Genomic DNA, 27,577 nt, shown 5'->3' on the forward strand with positions numbered 1-27,577 from the left:
AAAAATACGGTGGTGGTATAGCAGTTTACTGCCTGGAAGGAATATGTGACCAGTAACGGAAAGTAGGGACACAAGTCGGATCTGGACATTTTGAGTTATTCACGGATTCTGAAAGTGCAGTTTCTAAGCTTTCCAACGATGTGTAACACATGGAAATCTGATAAGATTTGGAGAAGTTGTGGCCATTTGAATATAGGAACTCAGAAATACTCAAACCGAGAAAATCGAGACGAAAGGGACTCTTCTGTTCAGCTGGGGGAGACAATTGGGCTCATTTACATCTCATTTAGCTAAGCCATACCCCCTGTAAAACCCTTTTTGAGATGTTCTAGCATCATATGTAGTATTTTATGACCAAATGACAACCCGCAAAAATAAATATGACTCTTTTACCTTTGTGGGGATCCAGTCTGTTTCAGATTATCCAATGACCATATTTGTCCACAAATGCGTATAATCCGTGAAATATATATTGTTTACATCAGATTTCGCATGAATGTCTGGTAATACAATATTATATATAATCTGAAGACTATTTAAATCGTAACATGTAAGGGTATATGAGCTTACACTCCGTTAAACACATGAACCCGCCTTCAAAATTTGTATTTAAAATAGGGAAGTAGTATAATAGATCATCCAAACAGCGCCGTCGAAAACCTGACATCCTTTAGAGATGTTACCAATGGCTCGCTCGTTCCTCCATCAGCCAATGACTTCATGGAAAATATTGATAGACAAAACATGTAGCCAATTATATGAAGAATACAACGATATCTGTGTAACTTCTGTGTGTTTGGACTCATGCTGCGCTGCAAGAACTGACATACAGATGACGTCAAAGTACCGCGAGAGCGAGTCGAAATTAAACTACTCCGTAAGATTTCTTGAAGAGCTCTCGCGGTACTTTGACGTCATCCGACTGCGGCGCCGCATAAAGTCAGTGACGCGGCTGACGTACGATGCGGCTGACTGTTATTTGTTCCGCCCCAGCTTCTTTTATTTTTCTTTTGTTTTGTGCGCCCGAGCTTTACAGTCTGGGGAGACGCAGGCTATAAGTTTGAAAAAAAAAAAAAAACTTAGCAAACATGTCTGAGGAACAGGGCAGCGCGTCACTACAGTCACGTGACTTCACGCTCGAGCCGGAAGAGAAGACAATGCTGAATAAAGTCGTAATTCTGCTAATTTTGGACCAAACTGTATTTTTGATGCATCAACACAATCTTACTGACCCACTGATGTCACATGGACTACTTTGATGATGTTTTTATTAACTTTCTGGACATGGAAACCATACATAGATTTTCAATGAAGGGGAAAGCTCTCTGACTAAATCTAACGATAAAACATCTTAAACTGTGTTCCGAAGATGAACGGAGGTCTTCCGAGTTTAGAACGACATAAGGGTGAGTCATTAATTACATTATTTTCATTTTTGGGCGAACTATCCTTATTTAGTAGTCACGCTGTTCCCTTTGGGGGCGGAGGCGAAAACACAAGCTTATACAGTATGTAAATATACACACAGACAATGACGCCCCCCGCTGCACGCTAGAATCTCCGGAAAAACAAGCCTATTTTAACCGCAAAATGTACGCTTTTAAATATACAAAAACTGCTATCTCAAACATGGAGAGGCTTCTTCGTGATCTCAACTAACAGATTCTGCAATAAAACGAAAATCACAAATTTCGAAAAAAAAACTTTGTTTCTCATTTTCTCGAAACTTGTGCTGCCGACTTGAGTCCCTGGTTTCCGTGACGGGTCACATATCCATCTATCACAATCCAGCTAGAGACGCGGATGACTTTGAGCTCATGTGGTTCACTGTTACTCTGAAAACTAGGACACTCCTGATAGGTGCAATATACCGCCCCCCAAGTGCCTCCTGTGATATCTTGGATTACCTTGACAAGAGCACATTCTCAGTGATGGACGAATATAGAGCACAGTCTGTAATGCTCATATGTGACTTTAATGTACACCACCACAAGTGGCTGGGCAGTAACAAAACAGACACTGCTGGACGGCGAGCTTTACAACTTCCCAACTGTCTGGGACTAGAACAGATGGTCATGGAGCCAACTAGAGGAGAAAATATTCTAGATCTAGTTCTCTCAGACACACCAGCAACCACTACCACCTTAGCACAAATCGGATCCTCTGACCATAACCCTGTTCTAATACAGCTGCAAATCCCAGTCTTCAGAGATAAGCCATATAAGAGAACAGTATGGAGTTACGATAAGGCTCACTTCTGGGAAATGAGAGGCTACCTTACTAACATTAACTGGCCCAGTATTCTCAAGGATGAAGATCCTGAAATCATCTGCACAAACTTTACCTCCATACTACGAGATGCCATGGCATTATATATTCCCAATAAGACCATCACTAAAAAGCCTGGGGACAAAGCCTGGTTCAACGCAGAGTGCAGAAGATTAGCCTTGAGAAAACGTAAGCTTTATCACAACATACGGACCTCCGATGACCCGGCTATGAAACAGAAGTTCCTCAAGGCAAGAGCAGCATTCAATCAAGCTGAAAAGAGGGCAAAAAGGGAGTATTACACTAAATTGAGGAATGATCTTGCAGATAACTCAATAAGCTCAAAAAATGGTGGGGCATAGTAAATTCACTTTCAGGCAGAAGTGGTTTCACAGACATCCCTGTCATAGAACACCGGGGTACTACCCACATCAGTGCCAGTGCAAAGGCTAACATCTTCTGCCAAACCTTTGCAGAGAAGTGTACTCTGCTTAATGTATCTGCGCAATCGATGCCTCAGCACCAGCAACCAACATCCTCTTTTGCCTATGTGCACTTCAAACCCAAAGACATTAGGAACATTCTTCGCCACCTTGATACAGCAAAGGCAACGGGACCAGATGAGATACCAACAAAAGTTCTTAGAGAATGTGCAGCAGAATTGGCTAGTCCCCTCAGTCGTCTCTATCAAATTCTCTTCTCACATGGTGTGTTCCCCAAACAATGGAAAAACGCCAGAGTGATACCAGCACATAAAAGAGACTCTAAATCAGATCCAACAAATTATCGTCCCATATCCCTCCTCTCAGTCCTTAGCAAAGTGATGGAATCTTCAGTTCACAAACAGCTCCAGGGCTACCTTTTCCGTCATAAATTAATTTCTGATAAACAGTATGGATTTAAACCGAACCACTGCACAGCAGATCTTCTTACAGTTCTGTCACAGACGTGGAACAACATCTTAGACAAAGGAGGGGAGGTGTACATTGTTGTACTAGACATTAAAGGAGCGTTCGACCAGGTTTGGCACTACGGCCTTCTGGATAAGCTTTCTGCTAAAGGCATAACTGGGCCATTACATTCATGGCTACAGAATTACCTGGAAGGAAGGTCCATCCAGGTCGTGCTCTCTGGTCAGTCCTCATCACCTCAAACAATCAACGCCTCGGTGCCCCAGGGATCTATTCTTGGCCCGCTATTATTCTCCATCTTCATTGATGATGTTGTGGAACAGTGCAACAACAGCATTTTTCTTTATGCAGATGATTCCACCATCTACGCCCCTGTAACGACAGCTAATGGTCCCAATGTGGCAGCATCTCTAAATAAAGACTTGGAGAACATTCAGAGGTGGGCTGATACCTGGAAGGTCACGTTCGAGCCTAGCAAATGCAAAGCTATGGTTTTGTCGAGAAAGAGGCCTCCATCCTGCCCGGACCTTTTTTTGGGGGCAACCAGAATTGACCTTGTTGAGCAGTTGAATATTCTGGGTCTATGTATCGACAAGAAGTTGCTATGGACTAATTACCTGTCAAACATCTGCAAGCGTGCTGGACAGCATCTTGGAGCTCTGCGCAGGTTGGCCAATAAGCTGGATGTCAAAGGTAGGGCCAATGTCTATAAAGCACAAGTCAGGAGTACCATGGAGTACTCATGCCTTGCCTGGATGAACGCATCACAGACCACCCTTGGGCAGCTTGATAACATCCAGAAAAAGGCTCTGAAAATCATTGGGGAAGATGAGGACTCCGCCCAAAGGAAATATGCAATCAGCCAGCTCAGCCATCGTAGAACTGTGGCAGCAATAACTGTGCTTTTTAAAATGCACACTGAAAACTGCCCAGAGGATCTTAAAGCATTGCTACCTCCTCCTGATCTCCTCTGCCGAACCACTCGAAGAGCACGACCAAGTCACGCTCTAAAACTCCCCAAGTCCAACACCAAATGCCTGGGGAGGAGCTTTCTTCATTCGGCTGTAACAACTTGGAACTGCCTCCCCTGTACTGTAGTAGGTGAAATCACTTCAAAGAATGTTCAGGCCTTTAAGAAGAGATTAAATAAACATCTCCTTAGAATAAAAACTGTAACTTCCTGATGCATTATGTCACTTATCCTAAATATTCAGTCCTGAGTAGCTGCAGATCATGATAGGCTCTCGGTACTTGAACTGTTAAAGCCTGTATCTGCTTAAGCATGAATAAAAAAAAAAACACAACATATGCCGGTCTTGCTGGTATGACCAGCATGGGATGCTGGTGCTAATGCTGGTTTGGTGCTGGTATAGCTACTGCTAATGCTGGTTTGGTCCTTGTTTAGCTGGTGCTAATGCTGGTGCTGATACTGGTTTAGCTGGTGTTCACTTGCAAACCAGCACCAAAACACAACATATGCTGGTCTTGCTGGTATGCTGTTTTTTTAGCAGGGCACTAAGTGCAAGTTGTCAGGCTTTTATTTTGTTGGAAAAATTGCAATAACAAAATATTAAAACCATATCAGAATGCCCACAATACACAAATATCACTGCATAACATATGCACATAGTCCTAGCTAGGGGTGACCCGAATAGTCTAAGATTCGATGCTTTGACAGGAGAAGCCTGATTCGACTACTGCACAGTCGAATCGTCGCAGATGTGTTATAAAATGAGGATCATTTAATTTTGGCTGTATAAGAGTGCACATTATCTGATTTCACATATAATAGCTGTCTCCCAATATAAAAAAAAATACAGCTTTTTATGATAATATTAAGTAAATAATATGTGAAAAAGTAGCTTTCAATAAATATTTTTAAAGTCTGTTAATAGCCTAAATCCCGTGACAGGGCTACACGTCCATATCCAGAAACCATTGCAAAGTCTCTTTGTTTCTGCAATCTAAAAGACAAAACAGGCAATTCTATACTTTCGTTATTTTAAAATTTATTTTAATATTTCTTTGTTTTTATTTAATTTATAGATTATTTAGTGTTATCTGATTAAACTATTTGTGGCTTGTGTTTTATTCCCCTGCGCATTTAGGCATTTTGCACCCATGTTCTGCACCTTATTGATTCTGACTTCATTTTGTTTTTATTTTTTATTAATTATAAAGGTAAATTCTGATCTAATTTAAGTTCTGTAAGTTTTGGATTGCTTTCCGTTGTGTCGATGTTACGCTGTTGCATGCTGTCACATTCAATTAGCCGAACGCGCTAGGTGCTCTGCGTGATCATATTTAGGCGTTCATCAAACTAAACATCAAAAAACAGATTTTTTCAACAAGTATAAGTTTTAAAATGTATTTAAAAAGGTTGCTTAACTTGTCAAAAGTTGAGTTTCAAAACAGGTAAGCCGGTTTTTTTTTTCGGTGATGACACCGAATATAAATATATCTACCGAATCGAAAGAAAAGAGATTCCTGAAACAAATGTTATAAGAAACATCAGATGTTTCAAGTGAATACAGAGATGATCAAAGTGAAAGTAAGCAATCAGATATTTCTGTACAAAAAATAAAGCATATATAGTGTCTATGAAATGATTAATTTCAGTGTTTTCTTGTTATAAATGAAACGTTTAAGGAATTGTATATAAAGCTTGTTTTTTAAAATTTACAGTAACAAATTATATGTAATTTCTCGTCTTTTATTTCCTTGCCACGCTAAATCTCAAAATGAAATAAGATCGCTGAACTTAGCCGTGGCTTCCGAGGCAGAATCTAATTTGTTATTTATTAGATTTAGTTATCAAAAAAATTTTGTGTAATATCTTTGTGTGCTGTTCTGTACATCTTGGCTTTAAAATGTTACGAGGAAACATTTAATGAATGTTTACACGTTGTCTTTCATATTAAGATAAAAACGCGTCCTCAGTTTCGTCTTTGTTCATCAGAAATGCAATAATGGATATTTCAGACAGAAATTTTTAAAAGCTCACTAATGATTGCAGGGTAGCCTACAGTAAGTGAGAGATTTTCTTGCACCGGGAACTGCATTCACGCACGGACATTCAAAGCAAAGCGATTAAGCATAATTTTAAAGGGAGTATCAACTTTTTATAAAATGCGGTTGTTATTTTTTTCCGGCATCTCGGGGCCCTTTCCAGCCCGAGGCCCTGGGCTTAAGCCCAGGTAAGCCCATGCATTAATGCGGCCCTGTGTGTGCGGGTAGTAATGACAACCGCGCAAAACTCTTAATGTGAATATTTATTATACAAATTGAAGATATAAAGACAAATACATTTAGTGAAATATTTTAAAGTATTTGGTGATAAGTAATAAAGCAGATTTTTTTTTTAAAAAAGGTGGCTATTTACAGTATTTACAGTACAACAAGGGAACAACACAAAATCCAGGTATGCCGCCCATTGATCGAATACGAGACTCCAGTTCCGTAAACAGATACAGTTCCGTTAACAGATGTTTATTAACACCGTAGAACTAAAGGTTCAAGTAAATAAAATAGATAACATTAAATATTGCAATCGTTACATAAATAACAAAAAATACAGAATAATACTGACCACTTTAGCCTGCTTATCAACCAACGGCAGAGTACTTTTCCAGAAGCAATCTTCAGTCAAAAAATGTATTCTTCAGCTTATACACAGTTGTAGTAAACACCACGAATCATGGATTATAAAGAATAAAAAATTAAACTAGACAGGTATCACTGCTACATGTGCGCTTGGTCTTTTCGCTTTTCTTCTAGAGCTTACCGAAGCTAACAGCCGCTCCTTCCTGTTTTCGGCATGTCAAAATAAAAGTATTTGCTCATTTCAAAATAAATTCAAAAGGCAGCTGCATTTACACTCCCACCATCACACTATGTGTGATTCACAACAAAGATATACATTGTAAACAAATCTTTTGAGGTAAATACACCTTCTAATAAAACAAAATAATGTAACTGAAGAGCTAACTTACTTATTCAGCCTCAAGCAATAGTACTGTTGTGTGTATTGACCTTTCTAAGTAAAGTGGCTTATGTGTGCGTCTGCCTTTGCTATCTAGTGTTGTGTCACTAAGTAAAAGTTTGAGTTTTCTGACTCTTCCGTCAGTTCCTTGGACGACTTCAACTACCTTCGCCAGCTTCCACTGATTTCTTGGTGTACTATCATCTTGCAACAGGACAATATCATTCACTTTAGCATTTCTCCTGTCCTTGCTCCATTTGCTTCTCTGCTGCAGATTCAGCAAATACTCCTTTCTCCACCTGGTCCAAAATTCATTGGACAAGAACTGTACTCTCTTCCATCTTTTCTGAAGATAGAGATCTTGTCTTACAAACTCACCAGGTGGTGGTGCGATTATTGACGATTTCATTGTCAAGATGTGGTTTGGAGTTAGGGGTTCAGGTCCTAATGGATCATTGAGATTTTCTGTAGTCAATGGTCGACTGTTCACTGTAGCCATCACTTCGTATAGGAATGTTCTTAATGAAGAGCTGTCTAATCTTCCAGCAGACTGGTCCAAGATGGATGTGAGGACACTTCTCACGGTCCGAATCTGCCTTTCCCAGACGCCACCCATGTGACTGGAAGCAGGTGGGTTCATGACAAAGTTGCATCCTAGCTCTTTCACACGTTCTTGATCCATTCTTTTCATTAAATCTTGGAATTCATTGCGTGCCCCCACAAAGTTTGTGCCTTGATCACTTCGTAGTTGACTCACATTCCCTCTTATAGCAATGAAACAGCGCAATGCATTTAGGAAAGCATCAGTAGAAAGGTCATCCAATACCTCAATGTGGATGGCACGTGAACACATGCAGGTGAATAGAAGCCCATATTTCTTCAGTTCTTTCCTTCCGTCTTTGACATAAAATGGTCTGAAGCAGTCCATACCACTATAGGTAAATGGAGGGGTAGCTTCCATCCTCTCTGGTGGAAGATCGGCCATTTTTTGTTCCTGATTACACTTTCTGAGTTTTCTGCATTTGATGCATTTGTAAATGAATGATGACACTTCACTACTACACCCTAGAATCCAAATCCCACTGGAGCGCAGTTCATTCATGGTCATTCCACGACCCTGATGCTTCACTTTCTCATGGTAGTGCTTTATCAACAATCGAGACACATGATGTCCTTTGGGAAGGATAGCTGGGTGCTTGACATGAGGGTGGAGTGTTGCTTGTGTCAATCTACCTCCCACCCTCAGGATATCTTGGCTGTCCATGAAAGGGTTCAACTTGTGCAGTTTGATTGACTTATTGTTTTGTACATCTTTCTTTTGTTTAAGAGCATTGATTTCATCACTGAACGCTTCTACTTGAACTGCATGGATTATAAATCGCTCAGCCTCCAGTCTTTCTTCCAGTGTCGTAGCTTCATTGGATCTTGTTTTAAGACCTTTCACCTCCTTTGAAAGACGCTTTAGTCTTGCTATGGCTCTTACAACTCTTTTCCAATCAGACAACTTCTGAAGTCGGTCTGCTATGGACCTTACCTCATTTGCTTCCGTAGTAAGAACTTGTGCTCTTTTGATTTCTGGGTCATCCTCATTGAGTTCTATCTTCTTGAACTCTTCTTCCTTAGGGAGGTCCTTTTGCCACAAGAAACTAGGTCCCGTGAACCAATTAGACTCTACAAGCTCCTTTGCCATAAGTCCGCGAGAAGAATGGTCAGCCGGGTTATTTTCAGAGGCAACATATTTCCACTGACTTGGTTCTATAAACAAAATGAACCTCAGACTTGAGCTCAGTAAAGGGCTTGATAACTGGCTGAACTTCTTTTATGATGATACGATGACTCACACCAATTTCATCCTCATGATCGTAATTAACTTTAGTATTACTGTAGCCGATAATGCTCCAACCCAACACAGACCTTTGTGCATATGGCTGGTTTTCATTGCCCGTGATGACATCTCTGGGAAGTAAGGCTTGAGGACAGTTATAGCCAATTAACAATCCTACTTCACAATCAAGCTCCGGAGACATTTCATCTGCCAAATGTTCTAAGTGAGGCCAGGACTTTGCGGTTGTGCTTGTGGGTATATGGGATCTGTTTGCTGGTATATAATCTCTGGTATAGGTTGTTGGGAGTTTGATTTTAGTGTCAGAGCTGATGCCTCTTACTTGTAGTCCTTGCACCTTTTGGCTATTCACCACCTTTGTTTTTGATGTTATCGTGGACACTTTAAGTTTTACTGGCTCTTTCTTGACACCCAATATATCAGTTGCATCCTTCAGGATGAAGGTTGTGTCGCTCTGACTATCAAGTAAAGCATACACTAAAACTTCCTTGTCTGGTTCCATTGTTGTGGAGACATAGACTGGAACAATTGATGAAGTGTGAGTGCTGCTCTTCTCTTGAACAACTCGGTTAGAGGTAGCTTGCTGTATTTCAATTGATTCAGACTGTTGATTCCCGTCTCCTTTGTTTTCATTTGGCCTTTCGTGTTTTGATTTTACTCCTTGTTCTTGGTCTTTCTTCCCACAATCTTGATGTAGGCATGTAGGGTGGCGTTTTCCACACAAGTCACACACACTCCTGGATGTGCAAGCTCTGGAGTTATGGCCGATCCTAAGGCAGCCAAAACATAATTTCTCCAGTTGGACAAACTTAACTCTTTCTTCAACTGGTTTTTCTCGAATCTTGAGACATTTATGGAGAGTATGGTCTTTTTTCTTGCAAAACAAGCATGTGATGTTTGTCTTCTCAATTGTGTTAGTAGTGAAAGTTTTTGCACTAAAGTTTTGATTCCGTTGAAACTTAGACTGATCTCGTTCTGTTGGCTTTGATCTTTCTTGGTCAGTTAACTTCACTGCATATAATGATGTGATGGGGTTGCATGCAATTCGAGCCTCCATGTTGAGAAATCTCACAAAGTATCTGAAGTCAGGGAACATTTTGTGTCCATCTTGATAAATTGTGGCTTCTCTGTTCCAGCGTGAGCTCAACCAATCCGGGAGCTTGCTAGTAATCCTTTGGTTTTCCACACAGTCGTTGAGTGTTTGTAGACCTTGAACATATGGCATAGCTGATTCCACACTGCTCAGGAAATCAACAAACTCACGAAGATTTTCGCTGTCCTTGGGGGCAATTTTATGCCATGTATGTATCTTATCACGGTATGACTTGGCAACTATAAATGGATTACCAAATCGGTCTTCAAGTATATCCCAGGCAGCACGATATGCTGTTTCTGTTCCTACAAGGAAATGGCCTTCTATAGCTCTCTTGGCAGAGCCACCAACGTACTTACGTAAAAAAACAGCTTTTCTTGAGCTAGCAGGTTCTTGCGATCAATCAGAGTAAAGAAGGAAAGCTTCCAATCATTGTACTTAAGAGGATCTCCTTTGAAAACATCAGGTTCTGGGATTGGAACTCGATTAGCCGTGATTGCTTCAGCAAGAGTTCTCACAAGGTCATTGGAAGCTTCATGTGAGGTTGAAATGACTTGAGTGGGAGGAGCTTTAGTGGTAGGGGCTTGTTGCATGAGTGGAAGTGCAGTTGCAGGGATATCTTGACTTACAGGGACGTGAGAAAATGTGGCTGGCTGTGGAACAGAACATGAGGTGTACATGGAGGGAAAAAATGGATCCACCAAAGGGTTAAGTACAAAAGGTGGATCGCCAGATTCTGAAAAAACCTGCAGTCTTGCTTGAGCTGCAACATGCCCTTTAAGATCTTCTAGCCGTTCTACTTCCCTTCTTTTCTTTTCCAGCTTTATTTTTCTATCAGCACTTTCTGCTATGAACTGAGCTCTCTTTTTAGCAGTCTCCGCTTCAATTTCCTTTTCGTTAGCTTCTCTTTCAGCCTTTAAGATTTGATCTTCCACCTCAAGTCTTTGAATTTCTTCCTTTTGAAGATGTTGTGCATTTGTTATCTTTATCACCTCTTGCGTAGCCACAACTTCAGCTGCCGCTTGTTTAGCATTAAGGGACAGGATGGAAGAGTGTCTGGAAACCTTGGAAGAAGCCTTTGACTTGGCGGTTTGAGCTGAGGAAACACTAGACACTGTGCTGTCAAACACTGATTTAGCATTAGGCCAGACTATGATTTCTGAATCATCACCATTGCGGAAATGTTGAACATTTGTATTTGCAATCTTAGTGAATGCCTGGCATGTGTCATTCATTCTTCGAATGTGAGGTTCAGGACTTGAAATGGCTCTTATTTTGAGGTAAGTATTGTCCATATCAACTTGGATGGTATTGATTGCATTTACAATCTCATCAATCAGATCATCAGCATCATTATTCTTAATGGACCGTTTTAAGCCATTGATATGATACTTCCATCTTCTGTACATCTTTACAAAACTCACATTTAGATCCTTCAATTTGTCATCTAACAGAGCTTTCCCCTTTTCAGTGAGCTTTTGTATACGTCCAGATTTCCTAATTTCAGGAGGCATTTGTGTGTCATTCGCACCAACCTGAGATTGTGTGTCCTGCGCTGTGTCTTCAACATCAGCTTGCTCATCAGCGTCCGCTTGCTGTGATAGGGTAGTCTGTTCTGTGTCATTATCTTCTTGAAAGTCTCCATGAATGACCTCTTCAGTTGGAAGAAATATTTTTTCCTTTGAGTGTGACATATTAAATGCAGAGGTTTAAATGTGTTGATATTTGAATGAAATGTATTCAGTTTTCTAATGTGTGCAAGTATGAAATAAAATATAAAAATAAATATCTTTGATTACCTTAGCTTTACTTTTGCATAATGCACAATAAACACTTCAGTATTATAAGCAACACACTTCAATAAATGAGCAATAAAAAGGCAATTAAAGTGAGAAAAGATAAATAATTTGTCACAATCTAAATATGAAACAACTCACATGTAAGACCAATACTTAGATATAAATCAAAACATCTTATTTTCGACTGAAAGAATGATTAATTTACTTGTCCACTTTGTTTCTTTGATTATACTAGATAATCAACTGCAGGAAGAAATAATGTCCACTGTTGCTTTAAGGAAAAAACACAAATGAAACGTCCGTGTGCTATAATGGCAGTACTTGCGCTACTTTCAAGACACTTTTTCGACGTGCTTGCTTGTTTAGCCTTATCCACTGGCCCCTTTGGATTCACACGAACAATTCACAAAGTGGCTTCCCCTTTACCGCACGTGGCCTGCTCGTCCATCTTCGTCCGCTCTGAGTCTTCACCGATGCAGAAGTGTTCTACTATGCCGCCCATTGATCGAATACGAGACTCCAGTTCCGTTAACAGATGTTTATTAACACCGTAGAACTAAAGGTTCAAGTAAATAAAATAGATAACATTAAATATTGCAATCGTTACATAAATAACAAAAAATACAGAATAATACTGACCACTTTAGCCTGCTTATCAACCAACGGCAGAGTACTTTTCCAGAAGCAATCTTCAGTCAAAAAATGTATTCTTCAGCTTATACACAGTTGTAGTAAACAACACGAATCATGGATTATAAAGAATAAAAATTAAACTAGACAGGTATCACTGCTACATGTGCGCTTGGTCTTTTCGCTTTTCTTCTAGAGCTTACCGAAGCTAACAGCCGCTCCTTCCTGTTTTCGGCATGTCAAAATAAAAGTATTTGCTCATTTCAAAATAAATTCAAAAGGCAGCTGCATTTACACCAGGGAAAAGGGACGAGAGTGGTGCTAAATCAAAGAAATCAGCAAAACAAAACAAAGCTAACTGTTTAAAAACCCTCTAAGCTAGCTAACAAACCAAAAGGGAATAGAAAGGAAAAGTCTTCAGCGTTTTCACGCCCTACCTAAACTACGCTAACTAGCCAAAATAAAACATACAAGGGGTAGCAACCACTCCTAACCTAATATGTCTAAACAGTGAAACCAAAACTACGTGTGCAAAGTGTATATTGCGCGGTGTGCTTACCTGTCCGCGTTTCCCTGGATAACAGGGATTACAAACAACACGGGGGGGGGGCAAAGTACAGTAACCGGGGGACAGTATGGCGATAGTGAGATATGATTCAACTGTAACAATGACAAACAGGCGGGCAGATACTACACAGATATTTCACAAGCACACCAAAATCAGTAAATCACAAAAACACAGCAGATAACAAGTAACATGGAAAATAGCGAGTCGGGGACTGAAGCGCGCCCATCCCGGCGTCTCTTTTAAAACTCCAAAAGGTCCGCGATTGGCTGAAGCTGGCAGTGACGTCACATTTATAACCGGATTGATAGACAGCCCCACTGGCCAATCAGATGAGAAGGCGGATCTAAGAAGGATGACAGGAGCAAAAGACACAGAGAGAACAGAAAGAAACAGCCTGGCACGTAACAGACGTTGTGTGTCCCATTACATCTAGCATAAAAGTAACACAGCATTTCAGAAAAAGACCAACAGTAAAATACCGTGGTGGTAGTGTGATGGTGTGGGGCTGCTTTGCTTCTACAGGACCTGGAAGACTTGCTGTGATAAATGAAACCATGAATTTTGCTCTCAACCAAAAAATTCCAATGTACAATGTCCAGCCATCTGTTCGTTCTGCAGCAGGACAATGATCCAAAACACACCAGCAAATCCACCTCTGAATGGCTGAAGAAAAATACTTGACTTGACCTAGAGTCAAAGTCCAAATAAAGAGTGGCCTAGTCAAAGTCTTTACCTTAATCATATTGAGATGCTGTGGCATGACCTTAAAAGGCGGTTCATGCTCGAAAACCCTCTAATGTGGCTGGATTACAACAATTCTGAAAAGATGAGTGTGCCAAAATTCCCCCACAGCGCTGTTACAGATTTATTACAAGTTATTGCAAACACTTGATTGCAGTTTTGCTGCTAAGGGTGGCCCAACCAGTTATTAGGTTTAGGGGGCAAGCACTTTTTCACACAGGGCCATGTGTGTTTGGATATTGTTTTCCCTATATAAAAAAACACCTTCATTTAAAAACTGCATGTTGTGTTTACTTGTGTTATCTTTGATTAATATGTAAATTTGTTTCATGATCTGAAAAATTAAAGTATGACAAACATGCAAAAAAAAAAATTCTGAAAGGGGGCCAACACTTTTTCACACAACTGTAAATTTGAATATATGTTCACCACTCAATTTCAATGTCTTTTACATTTATAGGGTGAATTTTACAATATGGGGCAACACAAAGAGCCCCCCTTCTCCCCCACACCTTTCTCACTGCCTTTCCAGAGCAATAATATGCTCTATATTGGAGTATCTGCCTTCACCATCAACTCAGCAGGCTTTGTGTATCACAGCGCGGGTGCCTTAAGCCTCAATATCACTGATGACATGGTGAGATTCATTTAAGCACTTAATTGAAAATGGTCAAGAAGTGGTTGGTGTGTTAATATTATAATCAGGGGCGTAGCACAAGGTCCCGGGCCCTATGCATAGGCAGTCCTGATGCCTCCCCATTTTTCCATTTTAGTTTTCTAATCACTACATGAACAAACTGTATGATAACATACATAACAACATAAACAAGACTTGATTCTGTCATATTTTATTTTGCTGAATGAACAAGACATTACATTTTTACATTACTTAGAACATTTATTTTTATTATGCTTTATTACTTTAAGGCATAAATTAAATTTTAAATATGACATTTTAGTTTTGTACATTAACAAAAAGCTCCATTCATAAAAAAAGACAAACAAAACGTGTGTCACTAGTCATTTTTGTTTGGTGAAAAAAGGCAAAACAAAACAAATGCTTTTGCTTACATGCTATACTCAAATGTATAACTTATACTGAAGTTTATTCCCCAGTAAATGCCCACTGGCGTTTATAATCTAATGTTGACATGATATGTAGGCTACTACCAAGCTACCTATGAGACTGATTAGACAGTAAATTATTGCTAATTTTAGATATTATAGCCTATTCATTTAAAAATAAACATGTTTCAAATAGGCTATTATAACGGAGTTTTGTATGCAAACAGCATTGTTAGTATACAGTTTATTTATTTAGCCTTTCACCTCAAATTGCATGTAGTCTATCCCAGGTAAAAAGTAGTATACTTTAGTGTATTAGAAATATGATTGAAGTACATTAAGTATAAAACAAGAATGCTTCTACTTGTTGTACTTAATTTAAAGAGTATTTAATATGTAATTTTTAAAAGTATACTTCCAAAAGATGTAATTAAGTTCAACTTTACAGTCCAAAAAATAAGTATACTAATTTACCAGTAATTCAATTATCTTTTAAATGTACTTTTTGAAAGTATACTTCCAAAAAGATGTAATTAAGATTAACTTATCAAAAAATAAGTATACTAATTTACCAGTCATTCAATTATTTTTAAATGTACTTTTTGAAAGTATACTTCCAAAAAGTTGTAATTAAGTTCAACTTAAGAGTCCAAAAAATAAGTATACTAATTTACCAGTAATTACATTATTTTTAAATGTACATTTTGAAAGTGTACTTCGTTGTCAATGTATTTTAAATTGTATAGAAGTTTATTTTTTTTAAGTGTATTAAATTTGACATACTTAGAGTGACAATTCAATGTACTTATGGGAAGTATATTTTTTGGAAATTAATTGCTAATTTACTTTTTTAAAGTGTACTATGATCTCACTTCATTAGAAGTGTGACTTCTGTACACTTTATACAGTACACTCTAAAATAAGTGTATTTTTAGTTGCATATAGGTGTAATTTCATAAAATACGTTAGAATAATAAAATGTATACACTGCATGAAAAGAGCTGTATCCGGACAAATACGGAGGGGAAGGGGACTTCCGGTGGCGCGAAATGGAATAGACGCATTTTCTGAAGCTCTGCCTCACCTTCCCTAATTTTCTCACTTATATCATTTAAATTTTGAAAAAAGCAGTACAAGTTTAGTCACGCACAACCCATCGAACAATGACAAAGCCGAACAAAGCTAAAAAAGCAGATAAAGGCGCAGAGGAGGAAGAAACGAAGATGATGAAAGCTAGCGATGGCGCTAAAGGATCAGATGCTAACACGAGCTCCTCCGCACCTTCGGTTAGTAATGACGATCTAATGGTCGCTATTAACACCCTTAGCACCAATATGGACAAGAGGTTTAACGATATCTCAGCCTCACTCTCCACGCTAAAAACCGTAGTCGATGAAGTTGTCGTGCGAGTAGACGGAATAGAGCAAGCATCGAATGCACACGAACAACGTATCGAGGCCTTGGAGTCGCTGTGCTCAAAGCTGACTGCAGAATCGTCGCAAATGCATGCAAAACTGGACGACTTGGAATCTCGATCTCGTCGCCAAAACATCCGGATAGTGGGTATAAAAGAAAAAGAGGAGCAAGGACAACCTACAAAGTTTGTAGAAATGCTACTTCCAAAGCTCTTGGGAGAGGAACATTTTCAAACTCCGGTACAAGTGGATCGGGCGCATCGTAGCCTAAAACCAGCGACGAACGGCAGGCCGAGAGCAATCATCGCCAGGCTTCACCATTATCAGACCAAGGAGCTCGTTTTGCGTTTGGCCAGACAAAATCAACCGCTGATCTATATGGGAACACGAGTATCAATATACCCAGACCTGACAACTGATACCTTAAAAAAACGGCAGGTTTTCAACAACATCAGAGAGAAATGTAGAGCTATGAAGATACGGTGTGGATTTCGTTTCCCGGCAAGATTCATTGTAACAGCGGACGGCATCACGGCGACATTCGAGACCCCAGAATCTGCGAACGAGTTTCTGAGCGACAAGGTGGAGAGCTGGTCCAGCGGCGGCCAAGAACTTTGAAGTTTTGAATGATCGATGTGTTATTTTGATTCTGTTATTTCGATGAAGATGAGTGGCAAATTAAACTCGTACAAGTTAGGAGACTGACTTGGTAAAGGAAATATGGTGAGATATATATAATTTTTTTTTCCATAATGTGATAACTCAAAGGGAGGTTAGATGGAGTATAAGCAATATTCGTTTTGATTGATATCGGCGAGAGATACAACGGATGGAAACCTACATTAACAGTTCTGTTATGTTAGGTTTAAGTGAAGAAGAGGGAAATGGACTTCCTGGGAGTGTGGGAAAATGTTCTTTGTGTTCTATGAGGGACTATGTACAACTTATTATGTCGGCGTTCTTGAGTTATGTTACATAATTTGTGTTGTTTTAAGGGCACTTTATCATTAATGAATCCTAGATTACAGCTTTGAGTAATTCAACTGAGGGGTTGGCTAGGTTATTAAGTTGGAATGTACGTGGCTTAAATAGCCCATTGAAAAGGGGGAAAGTATTTGCACACCTAAAGACATTTAAAGCAGATATCCATTTTCTCCAAGAAACGCATTTGAAAAAAACAGCTCAGAGATGCCTCAAACCAGCTTGGGCCTCTCAGGTATATCAGTCTAATTTTACAACAAAAACCAGAGGAGTTGCAATACTTATTAGGAAGAATTTTCCATTTATACATAAGCGAACTATTACAGATCAAAATGGCAGATACATTGTGGTTCAGGGGATGATTAATAAAATTCCAGTTACACTTGTTAATTTATATGGCCCGAATTTCGATGATCCATCATTTTTCACTAAAGTAATTGAAGCTATTCCTAACTTAGAATCAACAAATGTTATTATTGGAGGAGATTTTAACTGCGTCTTAGACCCAGACCTTGATAGACAGCCAAGTCAGTTAAATGTATCAAAGTCAGGTACAACTATTAATAATTACATAAAAAATCTCAATATAGTAGATATTTGGAGAGTACTCCACCCCTCTGACAGAGATTATTCTTTTTTTTCTTCTGTGCACAAATCTTATTCAAGAATTGATTATTTTTTAGTTGATTCTAAATTAATTTCTAGGGCTGTTGCCTCAAAATATCATAATGTGTTAATATCGGATCATTCCCCACACTCGTTAGATTTGAATTTTGGTGTAATTAATAAAGAATATACTTGGCGAATGAATAATAATTTATTAAAAGATTCTCGCTTCTGTCAATATCTTAGGGAGAAAATAGAATTTTTTATTTCTACAAATGATAAAGGTGATGTTCATGATGCAACCTTATGGGAATCTATGAAAGCGGTGTTGAGAGGAAATATAATCGCATATGAGGTAGCAGAAAGGAAACATGAAAAAGGTAAACTGAAGGAAATCGAAGATGCGCTAGCGCAGTTAGAGAAAGAATATAGGTCCATTCAGAATGCCGAAACGCTAAGCAAAATTATTAAGCTAAAATATCAATACAATGCATTTATGTCCAAAACCGTATTAAAGATGCTTAATCAAGTTAAACAAAAACATTTCGAATTAGGAGACAAGCCGCAAAAGTTGCTTGCTCGCCAGTTAAGGCAAGCTCAGACATCCCGAGTTATTCACTCCATTAAAACGAGCAACGGCAAACTCATTAATGACCCGATTGATATAAATAGGAGCTTCGCTAAATTTTATGAGGACGTATACAGATCTCAGGACAATACAACTACAAACACTGCAGTAGATTTTCTAGCCAATTTGAATCTTCCTAAATTAAACGAAGAAGCAGTTAAACATCTAGATGCAGACATAAGCCTAAAAGAGATTAATAAAGCCATTTTTTCTTTTCCAAACAATAAATCTCCTGGCCCAGATGGGTTTAATATTGAATTCTTTAAGAAGTTTAACGACATAATCTCTCCCTTCCTTCTACGCATGTATAAATATAGTTTTGATACACTTGAATTGCCGCCTACTTTATATCAGGCAAATATAGCCCTAATTCCTAAACCAGGACGTGATCCATTATTAGTCTCTTCTTATCGTCCTATATCGTTGATCCCAATAGAAACAAAACTTATCGGAAAAATATTGGCAAATCGCTTAAAAAGTCATATTTGCACTATTATACATTCAGATCAAACAGGCTTTATGCCAGGAAGACACATGTTTTTTAATCTGTGCCGTCTATTTAACATCCTATACACCAAACACCACACAGACACGGTTGTTATTTCTCTTGACGCACAACGTGCCTTCGACCAAGTGGAATGGTCATATATGCGATCGGTCATAGAAACATTTGGTTTTGGGCCAGTCTTTAGGGGCTGGATTAATACTATCTATGCTCATCCTGTTGCGTCTGTCATCACTAATCAAAATATGTCTCCCCCCTTTAAAATATGTAGAGGCACGCGACAGGGTTGCCCACTTTCGCCTTTTTTATTTGCAATTCTTATTGAACCTCTAGCTGTAAGTATTAGGCAACATCCAGAGATTTGTCCTGTAAACATTAAAGGTATCCCCCATCATCTTTCATTATATGCGGATGACATCCTGTTATATATCTCCAACCCTCAAAGGTCTATACCTTCAGTTTTGGCTTTAATTAAAACATTTGGGTCATTTTCAGGCTTTACAATTAATTGGGAAAAGAGTGAATTGATGCCTGTCACAACAAATATTGATCCCCAATTTCTGAAATCCATACCTTTAAAAAAAGCATATCATTCTTTTGTATATCTTGGAATTACTATTACTAAAGAACCAAAGGATCTGCTTAAGACGAATTGGCAACGAGTGTTAAATCAGTTAAAACAAAACACTGAATTTTGGAGAACACTACCAATGTCAATGGCAGGGAGAATTAACTCAATCAAGATGGTGGTACTCCCGAGATTTTTGTACATTTTCCAGGCACTCCCCTGTTTTATCCCACAAAGTTTTTTTAAAAAAATTAGATGCAGTAATTGTGCCGTTTTTGTGGGATTATAAGAATGTGAGAATATCTAAAAAACATTTATGTAAAATTAAAAAAGATGGAGGGTTTGGGTTGCCACAGTTTAAATATTATTATTGGGCAGCTAACCTTGGTATTTTTGCATGGTGGAAAAAGTGGCCCTTTGAAACAGATAGAGATCCATCTTGGCTTATAATGGAACAAGCATTTTGTAACAAAACGTCTCTTGCTGCTCTTCTTAATAGTCCTACTAAAATTGATTCAGCCTTATATGATAATCATTTTGTTATAAGTAATGCACTGAAAATATGGAAACAGATTAAGACCTACTTAAAGGCCCCTGACATGTACCTGGATAGTCCTATATGTCAGAATCATGCCTTTCCTCCTGGTTTACTTGACTCGGGCTTTACGCAATGGGAGAGGAATGGCATACAAAGTATAAAACATTTATATATAGATGAGACATTTGCCTCATTTGAACAACTAAAGAAGACATTTAATATCAGTACCTCAAGTTTTTTTAGATATCTACAAGTTAGGGATTTTGTGAAGAAACAGTTGTCAAATTCGAATGTGATGACAAAACATGAGGTGCTTGAGGAAATCAACAAGTTCAATCCTCTGCACCAGAGAGCGATGTCATATTTCTATAGTATTCTGCTAAAACAAGAAGCTGTAGACAGAATTACAGTTAAACAGGCCTGGGAGATAGAATTAGGGCTTGAGATTGATCCAGATAGCTGGGATGAAGGGCTTGAGAATATACACACTTGTTCAATTAATGTAAGGCATAATTTAATTCAGTTTAAAACTTTGCACAGAATATATTTTTCTAAGGTGAAACTGCACAGCATCTTTCCAGAGGTTTCACCACTCTGCAATAGATGTAAAGTAGCAGAAGGTACCCTGACCCACACACTATGGCTGTGCCCTAAATTACAGGTTTATTGGGAAAGCATATTTAAATGTTTTTCTAAAGCATTTAAAAAGAATCTCGAACCATGTCCACTATTAGCTATTCTTGGGATATTTAGCAATCTGGAAACGCCTGATAAACATGAAAGACAAGCTCTTTTATTTGGTATGACAAATTTATTTTTTATTTTTGTTGTAATGCATAATGTATTAGTCGTAAGGCTAATTGGTAGTTTATTTTAATATATTTTAATAGGATTAAATGGCTCTACAACATTTACGAATTTGTATTCAGCTTAAGCATTACCTGTCTAAAAAAATATTTTTCTTTTTGTACATTCCTCCCTCAATTGTTCTGTTTGTTTTGTTTTAGATTTTTTTTTTTTTTTTTTTTTTTTTTTTTTTTCTTAGATTTGTTGTCTTTGTTCTGTTAAAAGAAAAAGTACTAAAATAAATGGTTAAAAAAAAAAAAAAAAAATACGGAGGGGAAATCCCTGCTAAACTTTAGGTTCCCTTTCAGTCGGTCACTACGACGTCACGTCGTGACCGACGAATTGGGAACTTGCTTAGAGAGACCAATCTGCTTCGTATACTACTAAAACGCCAATGAACTTGGCCTTGAGCGTTGCCTCTCCCTGTGCGCATCATCAGCTGAGCACCTAAAGAGTGATTTCCCTAAAAGAGTGATACGTGAGAGCTCTGTGTCTTTTTAAAGACAGCCACTCTCTCATATATGCGGAGATCAGCGTCCTTTTCAGGATAGCTTTTCGCCCGTGCGATCTTGGATGCGAGAAGTATAAGGGTTCCAGTGACGGTCACGAGCGCTGTCTTCGTGCTCAGGCATCGAGCACTCCGGGGCTGCGTTCGTGGAGAGTTTCTGTTCTCTCGCCCGAACCGTCCCGCCCACATGATTGGTACTTCGGAGCTGCTCGGGCCTCTCGGTCCTCTCCTCCTGTGCCTTTCTTTCCCGACGGCACGAAGAGCTGATGTGATTTGCGGCCGTCCGGCCGTTCAGCTTTCACCCCTCACCTCCCTCACCAACGGAGCCGCTAAGGGCGGGGACCCCTTCAGTGGAGCGGGATGCGTTCCTGGAGGGACCACCCAACCCTTCCCTCCCGTGTTTGTAGACAGTCGTCCGGTTACGGACGCTGCCCATCAGGCATGCCGGAGAGGCGGCTTCGGCCCTGCACGCAATAACGTTGCTGCAGGCTCACCAAGGATTTACGAGGGAGGCCGCGACCTTCAGTCGTGCGATGTCCACCACAGTGGTTCAAGATCGCCACCTTTGGCTGTGTCTGGCTGACATGACGGACGCAGACGAGAACAACTTGAATGCTCCTGTCTCACAGACCGGCCTCTTCTGCGAGCCAGGGGAGTCGTACAGCTCCGCTGCGCAGACTGAGGCGATCTCCTAGGTCATGCCCCGGTGGAAGAGAGCTGCCCTTGGTCCACCACGCCGGATCCTCAGTCTGCCTCTCGCCGTCGGCGTCCTGCGGCGACCACCTCCGTTCCCCTCCTCGGACCCCATCTCGGCAGTGCAGGGGAACCGGTCGTCAGCAGCTCGCCCCGCCCGCTTAGCCGCTTCCCGTGAAATTCGGGAGTTTAAGTGGCCAGTGAAGGGCGACCCGGATTGGCAGAGGATCACTCTTCAGGAGATGGAGCTCCTTCCCCCGATAGAGGGTCGGGTGGAAAATCCTTGGTTTGCATATGTTCCACCGGCTGTTCGGCCGGTACCCACTTAACCACACATAAGAGTGCATTCCTCTTCCCTCTCTAGGTCTCCGGAGGATCGAGAGAGCCGTGAGCGGGTTCACACCAGCTCCCCTACCTCTCCTCTATCGCCAGCGGGTGACCTGAGGAGTCCGAGCTCTCCGCTGAGGAGACCGGACCACCAGCACCCTCATCGGAGTCTGCGCTCTCCGTAGAGGAGACCAGACGACCGTTACCCTCAGCGGGCTCAGGTCAGTGTCACACACACATACTGTAGATGTTTATGCTGTCACAGCAGACGCACCGGCAGTCCCACCTGTCTCGCTTCGCTGCCCCACCGCGGGTACTTCGGTAGTGTAATACTAAGTACACTATTCGAGCTGTCTCTCTCTCTCTCTCCGTGTCTCCATGTGCTAGTCACAGCATTAAAATATCAGAGAGAGAGCGTTGTTCGCATTCTGCTTTATCTACGTCGACTTATAATAGCCCGTTCTTGGCAGACGTGCGCGAACACAGAGTTAATGATTCAGCATCTCGCTCGTTTAAGTCTTCAGGTCGACTGGGAAAGAGCAACTTTGCCCCGTGCAGAGGATCCTTTTTCTCAGTATGGAAATAAGACTCGATCGACTAATTGGCGTGTTTTACAAGAGCGCGCAACCAGTCAGTTCTGACTTGCCTCGGTTTAGTTCGAGGGAAGTACGCGGTCCCTCTGAAACAATTTCAGAAGCCCCTGGACATATGACAGCATGCTGCGGCTGTGACACCGCCCGAGCTGCTTCATATGAGACCGCTTCAGCGTTGGCTTACGATCGAGTCTCGAGGAGAGCGTGGCACACCGGCATACACCGTGTAAACATTACACCTGCGTGTCATTTAAATTTTTCCCCGTGGTAGACCCGGCATTTCCGATAGCAGATATGCCCCTGAGGGGTCTCCTGGCATTCTGTATATTGCAATGCCCTCAGCACGGGATGATCAGCCACGTATGACGGGCTTGCAGTCTCAGGGATGTGCTTAGCACCCCAACTGCCGCGAGCGGTGCGCTGTATATCTGGCACTTGTACGCTCCGCTATGGAGATGCGAGGGAAGGATGTATTAGCCGACACCGATAACATTGCGACTGTTGCGTTATTTACCGTTAAGGCGGTTTTGCGCTCTCGTTACCTGTCGCATCTCGCTCGTCATCTCCTCCTTTGGAGTCAGAAGCATCTGAGGTCCCTTCGTGCCATTTTCATCCCGGGTCGCTCAATACAGCGGCAGACGCGCTTCCCGAGCTGCGCCCCCGGCGAATGGCGACTCCACCCCCAGACGGTCCAGCTAATTTGGAAGAAGTTTGGTCGTGCGTAGATGGATCTGTTTGCGTCGCCGGACGATACCCACTGTCGCCTATTTTATTCACTAACCGAGGGCAGCCTCGGCGTGGATACGTTGGCACACAGCTGGCCGCGGGGATGCGTAAATACGCATTCCTTTCAGTGAGCTTTATCGCGCAGACACTGTGCGAAGTCAGGCAGGACGAGGAGAGCCTTTTTATTAGTCGTCTGTACTGGACGACTGGGAATTGGTTTTCATAGTTAATGCTCCTCGCGACAGCCCTCCCTGGCGGATTCCCCTGAGGAAGGACTTTCTTTCTCTAGGAGGGGGCACTTTGGCACTCGCGCCCCGACCTGTGGGATCTCCATGTATGGTCGTTGAGCACGCGCAAGGTTTAGGTGATTTATCGCAAACGGTATCTAACACCATCGACGTGGTTTGAGCACCGTCCACAAGACGGGCTTACGCGCTTAATGAAACCTTTTTCGTCACCTGGTGCTCTTTGCAACGCGAGGACCCCAGAGAATGCCCCATTAACATTGTGCTTTATATCTTCTACATAGGTTAGATGGTAGGCTGTCCCTTCGCAATTTAAGTTGATATCGCCGCTATTCTGCTCGTCACTCACTCACTTATCAACGGCAGATCAGTTGGCCAGCATGATTTGGTTATTACATTTTAAGAGGAGCTCGCAGGCTAAACCCCTCGCGCCCTCCCTCTATTCCTCCTGAGACCTGTCCATGGTGCTGAAGCCCTTCAGGTCCCCCATTTCAGCCTTTGCAGTCTGCGAGTCTGAAGTTTTTGTCAATGAAACTCTGACCCTGCTAGCATTGGCCTCCATGAAGAGAGTAGGGAATTGACATGCATTCTCTGTTGACGATTCGTGCCTTTAGTTTGGTCCTGCTGTCTCACTGAGACCCAGACCAGGCTACGTGCCCAAAGTTCCCACCACTCCCTTCAGAGATCAGGTGGTGAGCTTGCAAGCGCTGCCCCCGGAGGAGGCAGACCCAACCGTGGCTTTGTTGTGCCCCGTACGCGTACTGCGACTCTACGTGGTTTGCACGCAAAGCCTCAGGAACTCAGACCAGCTCTTTGTTTGTTTTGGTGGCCAGCAGAAAGGGAAAGCTGTCACTAAGCAGAGGATGTTTCATTGGATAGTTGATTCTATCGCCCTGGCTTATAATCTTCAGGGTTTTCCTTGCCCATTTAATTTGAGAGGGCACTCCACACGGAGTGCCGCCTCATCTTGGGCTCTCGCTCGTGGTTCCTCGCTAACAGACATCTGCAGAGCTGCTGGTTGGGCGACACCTAATACGTTCATTTGATTCTACAGTGTTCGTATCGAGCCTGTATCCTCTCGTGTGCTTTCCTCATCAGGGGGAGCACAGAGAGCAGTCTCGCAGGTCGGCTTGCAGCCTCCAACTGATGCTTCATAACTGTGTCAGTATGGAAGGCCTTCAGAACAAAAATGCGTAATGGTTTGAATTGTTCTTCCTCCGCTGCCTTGGCAGCCTTTGTTGCGGAGCATTGGCTGTCAGCCTTTCACTAGCTGTATCCTCGCGAACCTACGTGTCTGGCTCGGGCTCCACATTGTTTCCCACCGGGTTCCTTTGTGAGTATTTTTCCGTGGGGTTAATCCTACCAGCCCACGTTTCCCTTAGCTGAGCTCTGCTTTGCTTACACAGCCACGGCTGTCTCATTCCTCAACTACGGTTGACTTTCGCCCACCATTAGCCCTTAACAGGGTGGTGGCTTCCGCAGCGTTCCTATACCGCTCAGATAGGGCGCTTCCCAGTCGCTGGCACTACTGTGGGGTTATGGAACATCTAGTGCCCGGCCTTCTGCCTTAAAACCTATCTCCTCCTCCTTAAGTGGAACCGGAGGGCTTTACGCAGACACTGGAAGAGGTCAGCCCCTAGTGGCGTTTTGGTAGGGATTCCCAATTCGTCGGTCACGACGTGACGTCGTAGTGACCGACTGAAAGGGAACGTCTCGGTTACGGATGTAACCCTCGTTCCCTGAAGGAGGGAACGGAGACGTCACGTCCCGTCGCCACAGGGCTGCCCCCTGCTGTTTATCGGCCGGTCTCATTTTCCCGGCTTTCTCAGCGAAAAGAAGCTAATTTCCATATTTGCACAAGCTGCTTATATAGGCACCTGGCGGGGCGGCGCCGGCATTATGCAAATATCTCAAGGCCAAGTTCATTGGCGTTTTAGTAGTATACGAAGCAGATTGGTCTCTCTAAGCGAGTTCCCAATTCGTCGGTCACGACGTGACGTCTCCGTTGCCTCCTTCAGGGAACGAGGGTTACATCCGTAACCGAGACGTTTTCCAGATAAATGAGGCAGAGTGCTTGGAAACGTAATACTCAGAAGTAAACTCGTGAAACATCCAGAAACCTTGTGTATATGGATGTATACAGGAACTGGTGGAAGTTTCCAGGAATCCTCACAGCTGGTTGTGAGGAGTGCTGGTTGTGAGGTGTGAAGGGTTAATGACAGAGGTGCTGTCTCTGTTTTCAAAGCTGGGTGGGGGGTTCGAGGCAGCACATTACATAAAAACTGGATAAAAACATTATATATCTACAAGTTTGTTTACTAAATACATGAATTATTATGTAATTTAATTCATAAAGATTTGTGTTATTTAAGAAAATCTGAGCATCACTCAAAATAGCTGTCAACATGTTTGTCAACTAAACATGTTTTGTAAACGTTATACATTTTATAAATATATTTTATATTTTTATTATTGATCAAGTATAAAGAACAAAGCAGTGTGAAAACGCAGATTATAAAAAGTACATAAAGTGCCAGCAGAGGATCCAAAATTATGAAAAAAAAAAAAAACATTTGAAACATCCAATGCATCTTGGAAATGGTAGTCAGTTTACATCTACAGCAGTAACAACACCAGGGCAAAAGACTCCAATTCCCAGAATGCACCTGGACCCACCCATTCATTCCCACCAATCAGGATCAACGGCATTATTTCAAACCGCTACTGACTCGGTCTGTCTTTGTTTTCATCAGGCTAAACAGGACGGCTGAGGTAAGTCTGATTTGCATTCCTCTACATCGCGCAGATCTGTTCCATATTTTTTCCTATTTTGTTCTTCGCTGTGATTATTTTTGTCTTTATGCGAGAAGTGTTTTAATTTAAAGCACACAGAGGAAACATTAAGAGTATACACTACACAGTAACGTTAGTAACTACAACATGCGGTTTTTTGGTGAGCAAAGTTACATGCAAAATGCCTGATAAAAGAATCAATTCAATGTTTAAAACTTAAACAAATAAAACGACAAGATTACTTGTGTTGGAGATGTTCAGCTAACTGTAGCAAATGGCTCTTTCTGCTATTTAAAACGATATAACGTCAGACGATATTCTGTTGTTTAAAAGCTCATTGCTTTAGTTCTGGTAGATGCTGCTTATTTTGCAAGCCTGTTTTAATAGCTTTATTTTGTTTAGTAACCAAGCCAGCTTCACTTTAAGTTTAAGATAAACTAACGTTAGATGCTGTTGTAAAGAAGCTTGGAGTCAAAATATATTTTAAAGTTGTATGTTTGCCTTCTTTTTTAATATGATATCTATCCATGTTTGTGTTTACAGAGGTCATGTACCATGTGGTCGACTTTGACGCTGAAGAGGTTTCTGTGTAAAAATGATGTAAGTTTAATCATTTAATTTAATCATGTTTTAATTCATGCCCATGTCATGCTGGCTACCAGTCAAAATCGCATACAATTAAAAATACTATTAATCACCTACAAA

The 27,577-nt window shown here is 41.1% G+C and overlaps 1 protein-coding gene across 2 annotated transcripts in view; it reads left to right on the plus strand.

The window, feature by feature from the left end:
* The window catches only part of LOC135758136 (bactericidal permeability-increasing protein-like), an 81,754-nt gene that overhangs the window by 24,689 nt on the left and 29,488 nt on the right, over nt 1–27,577 (plus strand). For both annotated transcript variants that reach the window (XM_065272999.1, XM_065273000.1), the window contains one exon: nt 14,296–14,472. In XM_065272999.1, the coding sequence (XP_065129071.1) occupies nt 14,296–14,472 (177 nt within the window). The remainder of the gene's footprint in view (nt 1–14,295; nt 14,473–27,577) is intronic.

Source organism: Paramisgurnus dabryanus, chromosome 14, assembly GCF_030506205.2.
Source record: "Paramisgurnus dabryanus chromosome 14, PD_genome_1.1, whole genome shotgun sequence".
Classification (NCBI taxonomy): domain Eukaryota; kingdom Metazoa; phylum Chordata; class Actinopteri; order Cypriniformes; family Cobitidae; genus Paramisgurnus; species Paramisgurnus dabryanus.